The sequence below is a fragment of the Hydractinia symbiolongicarpus genome, chromosome 10 (genome assembly GCF_029227915.1).
Source record: "Hydractinia symbiolongicarpus strain clone_291-10 chromosome 10, HSymV2.1, whole genome shotgun sequence".
Classification (NCBI taxonomy): domain Eukaryota; kingdom Metazoa; phylum Cnidaria; class Hydrozoa; order Anthoathecata; family Hydractiniidae; genus Hydractinia; species Hydractinia symbiolongicarpus.
Genome location: NC_079884.1, coordinates 11,557,802 through 11,570,839, shown reverse-complemented (window position 1 = coordinate 11,570,839; position 13,038 = coordinate 11,557,802). Strand labels below are relative to the sequence as shown.

The following is a 13,038-nucleotide window of genomic DNA, read 5'->3' as shown; positions in this document are numbered from 1 at the left end:
ATGTGTAAAACCAGGGGGGTTATACGTAAAGTATTTTCCTTTAGTGACACGAATAAAGCACCAAAAACAAACTCGTCCCCAGGGGTGTGGTTTTGCTTTTCTACGGAAAACATTGAACTGCAACTTGAGTAAAAGTTGGCGATCAGGAAGGAAAATATTTGAGAGCTGGAAACTAGGTTTATACAAAAGTTTGTTTTTGAAATGAGCACATGTAATGTATTAGTATACGATTTAAGATACAACGTTATGACATATACCCTCATAGAAGTTGGTGTACAGTTCGTTCATTTTCGTTTCCACGCCCTCCCCGATCCAAGTACAGCCAAAAGAAAAACGCTATTGAGGAAAATAAGGACTAGGTTGGATTTCACTTCAAATACTCAAATGTTGAATTATCAACTAAATGCAACATTCCGTTTGAAAGTTGCGAAGCAAACTTAACTACGGAATTCAGAACATAACCCCCCTTTTTGAAAACAAAGCAATATTTCGATGTTTAGTCTATTTCATCACCGTTAAAATTATGCGAAAGTTTTAGTAAATGTTATTCGTTTTATGAAAGGTTGAAAGTGAAGATGAATTTTTTTATCATTGTGGTGTTGTGTTTCGTAGCTGTGAAAGCTGAAAATCGTAAGTAGATACACGAACTAAAAAGCAAACACATAGCTGATCATGGAAACAAAAAAACAGTCTTAATATATGTTTAATTCTTATTGTAAAAATGATCATTATAGCCTTCAGCATTGATACTTTGTACCGACCTAAAAATACACGTTTCCTTTTTTTATAAGAAAGTATAATTTCTTAGTGAGGCTTAATGTTCTTATTTTACAAGGGCTTTATTTAAGCATGTTCGTGCATAAGTGTAAAAAAAAACCTAAATTATGAAAGGGAATGGCATTATTTTGATTTCATCGTTTTACCCCCTCCCTTTAAGTTTTCCTTAATCTCTTTTTTCTCCATGGTTTAGTCCAACAGTGTGAATTACCTATAACATTCATTTCTCTTCCAGCATTCCCTTGTGAAGACGCCACATGGCAATGTATAACATGGAAGAAATACTGCAACGACCCAATGAACAAAGTGTATATGGAGATGAACTGCAAACGAACTTGTGAGTTATGCCCAAGTAAGTAAAGAAACAGTTCTTTTTTTTAGCCTACGTGTAATCCTTTCTCCTACCCGTCTCCCCAACCCAACCCAACCCACTTTTAGATTGCGAACAAGTCTTATAGAATTATATCTCTGTAAACTGAAAAGAAAGTTGAATGGATTGGGCACTAAAAGAGGCTGTATGTTACATTTCTTTGGTGCACACCACACTGGATTCTATTTCTTTTATCTGATAAGGTTGTTGAGATGCAGATCACCCTCTCATAACAAAAAGAAAAAAAACCCTCGTGACGAGGGTGAGATGCAGTTGTTATAAGCACAAAACATGTTAAAAATATTATAGTTTAGAATTATACAAACAAACATTTCTTTTAGAATAGTTACTCATTTCTTTGTATTTTTATATTATTATATATTATTATATACTACTAATATAGATGATGTTATCCAATTTCTCTGATCTGAAAAATATTTATCATCAATCGTTAAAATTGACTTCACATTTTCATTTATTCGGAAGAACACAATCAGAACATTTCAGGCTGAAAAAGTGTCTGCTGAAATGTAGACATAAAAAAGACCGCATCTGAAAAGTCCTTTAAATCAATTTTTTAAGGGTTAACCTTCCCTATTTTTAAAGAAAAAAAGCTATAAAAACTTTTTGCTTGGCTTCTAAACATTGTTGACTTCTTTAAAACATTTTCTCTCATTAAAAACAGTGTCGGTAAAATCTGACAAATTTTGTTTTCACCAATGTCAAAGCATGTGGAAGCGCATGTTAAAAGATTAAAGTATGCTAGAGCTCCCCACTTTTTAATAGCGGCTATGATTTATGATAAAATGCGGTAACAATTTATAGGTGATTCTTTTTAGGCTCTTTTTTTCTAACGACCCAAATCTAACACAGGTTATATGTTTAAAACGGTCCTTGTTTACGAGGGCCCTTGTTTTTTTAACTGTTGATTCTCAAAGACGAAAGTAACGTATGCTCTTTTTCAGTCATATTTTATTGTAGAAATATTACAAACACTTTTTAACATTATTTATGTTGGAGTTATCCAATTTAAGGTTGCATGGCCAAACCATAATTATGTAGCAGCCTTGTTACTAATGTTCATCGTGACGCTTTCCCGAAATACTACAGGAAGCCTAAAAATGAGCGAAAAATAAAACCTGATTAATCTCTCTCAAATGAAATTGAAAGGCTACTCCAAAAAGTGTAAAGTACACATTGCCGAATTCAAAAAAGGCAAATTTATAAATTTTGCTGACGTCAACAATTAATCACCTACACCTAAGTACAAGATTGTACACCTTAGTACAAGATTGTACATCCAGTGTAGACAATATACACTTGCAGTCGTCAGAACATATACAAACAAAACAAAAAATAGGAAAAAGTTTTAAAAAAATGTGTATAGTAACACGGAAACGTTACTGAGCCCGAAATTTAATGCTAAACAAAATTTGGATTTTAAACTTTGCGAAATTGCGTTATTTTGTAAGTTACCAGTGTTCTTATATTCTTAGCCTTGCGATTCTTAAAACCGTGTTTCTTATAAGCAGAGATTACATTATTACCAGTACAAGCATTACATTTCCACGTGCATTCAAATGCATAGTGTGGTATTTAAAACTTCTTCAGCACATGTTTGGTTAAAAAAACTCGGTAAAAAAGACAGCGTTTTTTTTTAACTGCCATTTAGTTTTATTCTGAGGCTTGGTTACCTTCCATCCGCCTCCTGTCCTAATTTTCATGGCGATTCTCATTACCGGAGGACACAAATTACCTATTAAATTTTCACCACAATTTTTTTGATCATTAATTAAATAAGCTAAGAAAAGCGAAAATAAAATTTTAATAGCATGCGAAAAGGGAACTTGGCGACGATTGAGGTTTTTTAATGCAAGATATATTATCCCATTAGCAAGGACCATGTATATAAACAAGGTAATTGAATTTGTCGTTGCTATTCGAGCTTTTATTAGCCGTCAATATCATACCCAGTGCTATTTTATTTTAAGACAAAATCAATCCGTAAATGGCCTGGAGAAGAGATTTAAATAAGCATAAAATTGATTACAAAAATTTGGATCTGTTTAATGAAAATTTTAATTAAGTTTGACATACCCCCACTTAAAATTCGATTTTTGTATATCTTTTTCCCTTTTTTACATGACACTACTTAAAAAAACCCCACCCTTCATTAAGATACGGCGTTAGAAATGTGTCAGCTTTACACCCTTCAAGATTTTAAGAGTTTGATTTGTGAATATTTTAGAAATAACGTCAAAAAGGTCCAACCTTGAAAAACACTTGAAAAACACTTGAAAAAATGTCAAGTAACGGCTTTGACCTGATAAGGCAAATGTAATTTCTACATACACAGCTGTTGATTATCCTTTTGTTCTCACTTTCCTGTCCACTGAAAAATTTTAATTACTCAAGATAACTTTTCCAAGCAACAATAATTTTTTATAAAAGCCTGTTCAGACTATTACTTAATTAAGTAAAGCTACTGGCATACATACGCCGTCACAGCAAACTGTGAATCCGGAAATAACAGTCGTATTCTTTCACTTCTTTGCGACAGTGAGGACGTGCAAATTCCTGTGTGTGTGTGCCAAAAAGAGCACTTTCTAAAGGCTCTAGATCTTTCATAAATAATTCAGAACAGCTGCGTAAGAGCTGAGCCATATATTTCTACTAATATTTCTCTTTTGTGAGTTTCTTTAACCAACCTCATCCCCAGGACCTCATTTTTGCTTTTGTGCTATAGCGTTCTAAGAAATAAACTAAATAAGAAAACCCTGGGGTTTGTATATCCGGCCTGCTGATTGTTTTCTACACGTTTTATGTTAGAATGCGAAGACAAATCCAGATTTTGTAGTTCCCGTCGATCATTTTGTAACGATGCGTCAAATATTGATTATATGATGAAGAACTGCCCTCATACATGTGGCTTCTGTACTGGTATTATACTAAAATCTTTTTATTTAATTATACGGTTATCAAAAGTTAACCTCTCTCTCACTGTACATCTCTCTTAACTTGCATATCGCAGTTTTAGAAGGGAACAAAAGCCACACATGCGAATCTGTGACATAAAGATATATAATTTTGTCTCCCGCAAGTGTTGCAGAGATCTTTTCTTGCATTTTAGTACCAACTACAACTCCACCACCACCACCAACTCCATCATGGAAAGTTATTCCAGCAGGTAACATTTTATTTGCAAACATTCTCTTCAGGGAAAAGATCACACTGCTTATCAGCATTTTGCGGACTGCAATTAAATCTCTCATCTCGAATTCGCAAGGGGTCGGAAAGCTTGTTCGAGATAAAGTGAAGAAGTTAGCTTCAAGGTGATAGTAAGGGAGCAAAGTGCGAGAAAGCAAGAGACCGCTGTAAAAACGCTAACTAAAGTTGTCGGTTATTTCAATAGCTGGGAGAGAGAAATGAGATATGAGTGGGATGTGGGGTGATTTCAGAAGAGCACTTTTTTACAAGTCTTTTTTTCCTCTTACTAATACTGTGATTTACTAGCCAGTTAATGTAGAAACTTCATTCCCATGACATTATATGCATTTTTCATTTACATTACCCTGAATGGATAAAGGTTTTGAAGTTTAACGAATATGTATTTTATTCTAAAGTGGTAATATTCACCTTATCTTGTTTTGGTGAACCGAACTGAGATCGTACCCTTTTTTATCAACTGTTTTTTTTTTCTTGTCTCTTTTTCAGGTCAATGTGGTGTCCCAAAAATCCAGACTAGTCGAGTCATCAATGGTGTTGACGCAAAGAGAGGCTCCTGGCCATGGCAGATTTTAATACGTTTCATGGGTCAGCCTCATTGTGGTGGATCCATTATAAGTCCTTTCTGGATCGTCACTGCAGCACATTGTGTGTCAGGAAAAGAAGATTTAAAAAAAGAATTCAAAGTTATGTGAGTATACACCTTGTCCCAAATTCATACCTAGGACTCTTTAATCTTTCCTATTAACTGCTCAATATGATTGAGTGCTTCCAACATGCGCGGCTCAAAATAGCTTGGACAGTCTCATTTTTTGGAAAAAAGTCAATTTTTTTATTTAGCGATATGTAAAGTACAAACCCTAAAATCGAACATTGTTTTAGATAACTTTGTTCTGAAACTAATGTAATTAAACTTTAAGCAATAGTGGAATTTTGGGCTAATTTGAAGCTTTAGATGTCGTCATAGAAAAAGTGCTGACCAAACAAAATTTATTGCTGCCATTTTGGTCCTTAATGACATACTATAAGTGTTCCAAGCTTGATGCCATTTGAAATAGCCTATTAAAAGTTGTGCTAGAGGGTTTTGGGCCAGATTTAGATAGGCCTGAAAAAAGCCTAGTATCTTTAGGGGTTAAACAAAAGAGCCAGTGTACACATCTCGCTTTCCCTCATAGTGTGGGAGATCATGATTTCAATCAAAATGAAGGATCAGAGGTCGAACTTGGTGTGTCTGAAATCTTTGCTCACGAAAGATATCATCGTTCTACATTGGATTATGATATTGCATTGATCAAATTGAATCGACCAGTTCCTTTCGATAACCAATACATCTCCTCTGTTTGTCTACCAACAAAAGATGAAGTCCTCTCGGTGGGAGCAACTTGTTACATCACAGGTAACTAAAGTGATGCTTATTAAGAAATTCGATTCCATTTAAATCAAACTTCTTTTTGCGCTTTTTTTTGCATAAATGTGACAACTTAGTTCCTACCTTTCTTTGCAGCTAACGAGCCACAGTGAAATAGCAGGAAAAAAATATTTTTTTCAGGTTGGGGGAAGATTATGCCGTTTGATGTAATGCACAACGTTTTGCAACAGGCGAAATTACCGGTTGTCGAGAACACAAAATGCAGAGCTCTCAACACCAACTCTACAAACATACCGGTAATTTTATATCATGGCTTCCTTTGTGCGCATCTATTTTTTGTAATGGCGACAATATGGACCAGTTAGGTTGGGCTATAGCTAGATTATAGGCCTGTGCTTTCTGTCAATAAGCTAAAGGAAGCAAAATCGTATATCAGGTGGACAATGTTTTTATTAACATGAGGAACCATTATGGTTGGCTCTTGAAGGGAAGGGTGGGAGCGAAAACTAATTTTTGTATGCACGATTTGAATGTCCTTCCGATGAAAGTTCTCTGAAAATTTACAACATCTTAATTTTACGACACGTTCTAAATTTTTCCAGGTCACACCCAGGATGTTATGCGCTGGTCATGGTCCATTGAATCCTACTGGAGGTTGCCATGGTGACAGTGGTGGTCCATTTGTATGTCAAACAGGTGCAGGCGGCAGTTGGGTGTTGCATGGTGCTGTTAGTTGGGGATCCGGATCATGCAGCAGTGCGGAAGCGTACACTGTTTTTGCAAGAATCTCGTACTTAAGAGATTGGATCGACAACAAGATGGCTACAAATTAATTAAAAATATTTGTTACAATAAAACTTGAAAAAACAAGCCAAAGTTTTTCATTCGTATCGTGTTAAAAAATTCCATAATTTGTTTTTGGTGTAATGGTTATTTTTGTAAATTCATCAATAAATCTGTTGTAAAGTTCGATAAAACAATCAGTACTTTACTAAAAAAATTGCAGATTCCAGCCATTGATGATGACAGTCTCAATACGTTTTAACAAAGTGGAAGGTTTTATCGAATAGAGATGCACGTTGATTGGCTAAAATATTGTAACGAACATAACAAAACTGCAAGTAAATTTGACGGAATTATCCGTTTTTAATTCGGCGAATGACAATAAATATTAGACGTGACGTGATTTATTATGGCGGATTTTGTTAAAAGCTGCAAAATCCGCCAAAAAATTTTTTTCGCTTAAGGTGAATAGTCAACAGTCTCCTCTCATGCTATAACTCGTTGACTTTAAACGAGTAAAGTGTCCTAACATAAGAAACTCCTCCTTTCTCCCCCCTCCTTCCTTTCTCCTTTCTTCTCCCTCCTCCCTCTTCCCTTCTCCCTTCTCCCTCCTTTCTCTTCTCCTTTCCCTTCTCTCTCCTCTCTCCTCCCTCCTCCCTTCTCCCTTCTCCCTTCTCCCTCCTCCCTCCTCCCTCCTCCCTCCTCCCTCCTTTCTTCTTTCCTCTTCCCTTCCTCCTCCTCCCTCTTCCCTCCTCCCTCTTCCCTTTTCCCTTCTTTTTCCTCCCTGTCCCTCCTTTTCTCCTCCCTCCTCCCTTCTCCCTTCTCCCTCCTCCTTTCTCCCTCCTTCTCCCTCATGAATGATCAGCTCTTGGTCAAAATAGCTTGATCGTTCAAAAAAAATCGAAACTTTATGATATTGTGCACGAAAAAGCAAACTTTTTTTTTTAAAAAACATTTTTGCTTTGTGCAATTATATATTTAAAGAAGGCATTCTGTTTAAGAAAAGGGAGCACCATCTGCTCTCTGGTTTCTATCTAGAGCTGTTTAAGAAAAAATATCGAATTAATATTTAGTGACTTGATGTTAAAAGATTTTTTTTTTCTTTTTCATCTAACACAAAAAATACAAAAAGATATGAGTGTATTAATGTAAAAGTTTCTGCTTAAAAATAAAACGGTTGTTGAAAAAATATACACATCTAAATAACAACATTTAAATGACAGAAAAAATTGGACAGAAGGATAAAGTAAAAAGCAACGTTAAAAGAAAAAGCAAAAAGAAATGCATTAAAGATGAAGATTATGTGCATTTTGAAGAATTCATCGACAATAACGAAGTTCTCGAAGAAAAGTCATGCAGCAGGAAAGTGACATTTAGTTCAGAACTTTGCGAGACATATTCTTACGAACAACAGCATCGCAGCAGTCTCTGCGTGATATTATGAGTGGTAGTAAAACACTGCGATACAATCTTGTACCTAGTCCAAAAAGTCAGAACGCAAATATTCACCTTCATTGGGTGCTGGGTACTGGGTGCTACATGGGAAACACTCACTTTTATTTGCTCAGCTACATCTACTAACAAAGTTGCTGTACTAAATAACAGAATGATTTACCGCGCTTATCCATTTAAGATTTATGCACTGTGGTCAAAATAGCTGGGATATGCACAACGAAAAGTACATTCCGTTTCGTGGACGTAGTGACGGTAAAGCTTGCGTCTATTAACATTTCATAGAAAATCGATTTAACTTCATATTTTTGAACACAGTTAAATGACTTTTCACGATCGTAAAGAGACATTAGTTTCAGTATTTGCAATGAAGTGTTACAATCTCTCTGTGTTGTTAATTTGTACATCAATAAAAATTGAATTATTTTGCAATCAAAAAATTACGAATAGAAGTGGGTTTTTTCCCCACCTGCTTTAATCTCTTTCTCACAGCGTCTTTACCTCCATGTCCTGTCTTGTCTCTAAGACAGAACATAAAAATTTATTTGCGCGCAAAATTTAGTGCAGAAGCAACTCGCAAAATGTTTTGCGTGAAAAGTACTACGTGCAAAAAAACATATATATATACGCATTTTCAAGAAAGAAAGGGTACATGTATATATATATTTCGTCAAAAATTCAGAAAATTAGTACCAATAAGGTAGTGCTTAGCTCTGTAAAGGAAGATCACACTGAAAAAAGACCTTGTTTATGTTTGTTTTGCATGTAAGGTTGGCACTTGTGCAAAAGCACAAAGGTGCCAGAACAAAATATTAAGTTTTTAAAGATATTTAGCTGTAATTTCCATGCGTCACAGTGCGTCACTAATGCGTCACTCGGTTTTTTGCATGTGTTTAACTGTTAAATGTATGCGTCGCATGCGTCAAAACATTTTTTTTAAGAAATATGTACTAATCTTTTAAAACTTTGGATGTGACGCATGTGAAGCATTAAATTTCTTCACAGCGTAGTACCATATAGCTTGTGACGCATATGTGACGCACTTGTGACGCATGGAATATAAGAACTTTTAAATACGAACATAGTTTTTATATATATATTATACATTTTAGGCATCCATGCCTTTGAGAACCGGGGTGCAAAAACAGTGCGGGCAAAGTTCTAAGTCTTTCATCGATTCCTTTGGGATTTCTTCAATGAATTTAAATTCTCGTCCTCTTGAACTCATCATATCTGTTTCGCGTTGATCTCTGGCTATATTTTTCAACATGTTTAATTGAACCTTCGCTTGTAGCCAAAATTAGCATAGAATTGTCCCTGCTTATAACCATGTCAGCCCGTTGCAGCTAAGCTACCATTTTACGTGACAGACAGACAGACAGACGTATACGGGCATTATAATATAGACTAGTCGTTAACCCGTGGAAAAATCCACGGGGTGCCCGTCCTTTATATATACCGCATTTCGTATCTCTCGCTACTTGAGGTGTCATCTTGCGCAGAGACAGACAGACGACGGCTATTATTATAGAGATGAATTTTTTGCATCCCACATCCCGCATCCCGGATCCCGCATCCCGATAGGTCATCCCGCATCCCACTTTTCCGATATGCCGAATGTTCGACAAAATTTTAAAGCGTGCAGAAAGTTTGAGGACGGTTTTCAATTTTAACACGTCGAAGGCTGGGTTCATTCTTTTTGACTAGTTTTTTTCCCTCTTTTGACACAACATGTTCTAATTAGTTTTATGAACAATTTACGAACATGCAAGTGTAACTGGATGGAAATTATTATCGGTATAATATCGACACATTCTTTGCAGGAACAGGTAGACTGAATTTTTTTTTCATTATGTGTGATTTTTAACCGACCTCGGTTTCTTGTTTGGTCTTCGTGCGCTTATTCAGACTCTTTTATTAAACCTTCGAGCGCTAATTTAGACTGTTCTTTTATTTGGTCTTCGGGCGCTTATTTAATTTTTTTGATCGAAAGGTTAGCACTTATTCAAACTGGGTAATTGATACCTAGTGAAAAATAGTAGGAATTCATTTTGATTTTTCAGTTGGATCACACCTTTCTGATCTTGTACACCATCACATATACTGAATCTTTGTTATTTATTTTGTTAACGTCGTTACTATTGGTGTGTTGATATATTTGAAATAACCTGGTATGCATTAAAAGATAATAATAAAAATTAAGTTCGCAAATACCGACTGATAGCCTTGTGGTAGAGCGTTCGCTTCCAGTGCGGGAGGTCTCGGGTTTAAACCCGGGTCGAGTCATGCCAGAGACTATAAAAGTGTGAATCTATCCTTTCTGCTTAGCACTAAGCATGAGAATAGGGTTGATATCTTAGGCGGTTGTCTAGATGAGCCATTGCTATGTTTGCACGGCTTTCGTAACTCAAATGGGAGCTTTTAATGCAATAGGACCTCTTTTGCAGGACCCTCGTTGATAGCAGTACCAATATGAACTGAAGAGGTTATTCTGGGTAAATAATTTCAATAATAATTTCAGTAACAATAAAAACACACTTTAAGAAAGATTTTCTGTAAATAAAGAGCATTGCAAAAAGGTTGACATACGAATGGTAACTAAATAGCAGAAAAATAGCGGAAACGTTTGACATTGTTTAAAAGAATTAAAAGACCGCTGCTGGGAATTGGAAGCGAAAACGATAAAAGAAAGGTTGGATGCTGGCAAGGTCAAAATCTTTATATGTTTAAAAACTCTGACTTCTATTTGTCGCGTGGTTTTAACAAATTATGCATAGTTACAGAATATTATGTTTTCTGTTTTAAAGTCACGTGACAAGCAAATAAATTTATGATGAGCTCACGCTTGACCTAATTTATCCGAATTTATGACTCTGTTTACTAAAAATAGAAATTCATACGGATTAATGTTTACATTAAAGTTTGGAAGTTTATTCGAAATTGAGCATAAAAACAGAAAAGTTTACAAAAAAATTTTATTTGGATTTGTTTGGATCCGTAAAAATTTCTTAAATCCGTATAATTTTTTTGTTATAAATGGACAAAAAGCATAAATCTTAATAACTTCGGTATAATATGAGGGTGATAATTGTAAAATTTGCATGTTTTTGGTGCAAAAGTGTAAACACATGAAGACAGATGAAAAATTTGCGTTTTTAAATTATTTCGTTTAAATCCAATTTTTTTTTCGAATTTGTATAAGTGCTTAATAGTCCAGTATCGTGTTTTATAAAATTTAATTTTATACTACAAAACTTGCGGGTTAATCAATTATTACAACTGATGGTTTTCGAAATGGAAGGTGCAAGAAGAATATGAAATTTTTGGATAGATATTAATCATAGACGGAATCACAGTGTATTTAAGGTTATAACTCATCATTCTTGAGCAAGTGTATTTGGTATAATAAATAAAATTAATGTTAGTTGAATTTTATAACAGGTTATATCGAAAAGATGTATGTTTCACTTTTGAACTGGTTTCTATTCGCTTAGCCTCGCGAAGATTTAATTATGTCTTATAATCTATAGTTTGATTGGTTCATTCGTCTGATCAGCATAGAAATGTTTATAATTTCGCCTTACATATTTAATGAATACACGCTTTTTTATAAGAACTAGTCGTTAGCCCGTGGAAAAATCCACGTGTTCGCCGACCTTTTTATACCGCATTGCGGGCGTCTCGCTACCTGCGCGGCTAAGCTACCATTTTGCGTGACAGACAGACGGACGGACAGACGTATACGGGTATTATATTATAGATATTAACATTCCAACAAGGCTGGTTATTATTCTTATCCCTCTATTCTTTTGAACAATAACCTCATTGTTTTTAACCAGAAATCCCAGATATTCTTATAACGCATGTTCCTATAAAAGAAAAGGTGTTTAGTAGAAGGGTCCATGGGTACGAAGTTGTCGCGCGGGTACAAATTTTCGCAACTTTTACATTCTTGCCCCCTTTTATTAATTTGGAAAATCACCTCTCCCCCCTCCTGCCCATTTCACATGATGTTCCTATGATCTATTCAATCACTCTCAGGAAGAATCAACTTCGTTCCCAAGACATTTTGCCTTATTAATAAGTTGTAATAACGGCTCAGGGGCCACAAGACCTTGGGGACGAGGTTGAGGAAGAATCAATCTATCTATGCCCTTTTACTTGAATTCCTAATCATTTTGTACTGACAAGAAATTTTGACATTCTGGTTATTTAATATTTTTTTCTCGAAAATTATTTTTAGCGAATGGTTGACTTTGGCATATACCGTGGAAAGAATTTTGTGAATACAACCAAAAAATCGCTAAATTACTTCTCTTAAGGCACCAGTTATGGACAACCCTTGATATCAACTGCTGGCTATATGTATTTTCCATATCTTATTCGTCCTAACTCTCGTCACAGACTTCACTTTCCTCACTTACGGTAGACAAAGTTTGTTTAGTATAAACAACATCGGGAACAAATTATTTTTGAAACGCCGTTTTGAGAATCATTATCGAACTTAAATTGATTTTGACATAAATTTTTTTGTCTTCCCTTAGATAATCGCTTTAATTAATTTACGAAAACCAACCGTTCTTTCCTGATTTTAAGCCAATAACTATTTTGTCTGTGTTTTGGGTAAAAAAACACCAGTAATTTTTTTGGTATGATTTTTTTCACCTTCTGTTAACTTTATTAACGCGCATGTCAATGCAGCATGATGCATTTCACGCGCATGTCAAAGTCTCATAATTAAGAATTTGTTGCAACACGTCATAAAGGCCCTGGGAACAAAAAATTGTTGCTGCAACAGGGGGATTAAAAAGATTCATTCTATTTTGTTGCAGCGACGATTGTTGTTGCGTGGACAAATTTTTGCTGACAACTATTTTAAAAAATGTTTCATTGTGTCGCCACCTTTTGCACGTTGTTGCAACACATTTCTGCAACATAGATTCTATTAACCAATCAAAATCAGTCATATGACCATTTAATAAAGTTTACATTTAGGGTGTAATTTCTAATTTCTTTATGTAAAAAAGTTGAGCGTTTACCCTCATTCATAATATTGTCTGTG

The 13,038-nt window shown here is 35.1% G+C and overlaps 2 protein-coding genes across 2 annotated transcripts; one reads left to right on the top strand and one right to left on the bottom strand.

The window, feature by feature from the left end:
* Nucleotides 1-468: 468 nt before the first annotated feature.
* On the top strand, nt 469-6,611 carry LOC130612517 (chymotrypsinogen B-like). Its single transcript, XM_057433837.1, has 8 exons — nt 469-630; nt 1,013-1,129; nt 3,977-4,087; nt 4,278-4,334; nt 4,862-5,063; nt 5,548-5,768; nt 5,922-6,037; nt 6,344-6,611. The coding sequence occupies exons 1-8, from the start codon at nt 576-578 to the stop codon at nt 6,572-6,574; spliced, it is 1,110 nt and encodes a 369-aa protein (XP_057289820.1). The 5' UTR covers nt 469-575; the 3' UTR covers nt 6,575-6,611.
* A 385-nt stretch (nt 6,612-6,996) lies between these two features.
* On the bottom strand, nt 6,997-7,479 carry LOC130612855 (uncharacterized). Its single transcript, XM_057434198.1, has one exon. It carries the CDS (start codon nt 7,477-7,479, stop codon nt 6,997-6,999), a length of 483 nt encoding a protein of 160 aa, XP_057290181.1.
* Nucleotides 7,480-13,038: the final 5,559 nt, after the last annotated feature.

Coding starts and splice junctions, on each gene's coding strand:
- LOC130612517 (XM_057433837.1), top strand. CDS start 576: ATGAATTTTTTTATCATTGTGGTGTTGTGTTTCGTAGCTGTGAAAGCT. Junction 1,130..3,976: donor AACTTGTGAGTTATGCCCAA/GTAAGTAAAGAA, acceptor GTTTTATGTTAG/AATGCGAAGACAAATCCAGA. Junction 4,335..4,861: donor ATGGAAAGTTATTCCAGCAG/GTAACATTTTAT, acceptor TCTCTTTTTCAG/GTCAATGTGGTGTCCCAAAA.
- LOC130612855 (XM_057434198.1), bottom strand. CDS start 7,479: ATGTTTTTTAAAAAAAAAAGTTTGCTTTTTCGTGCACAATATCATAAA.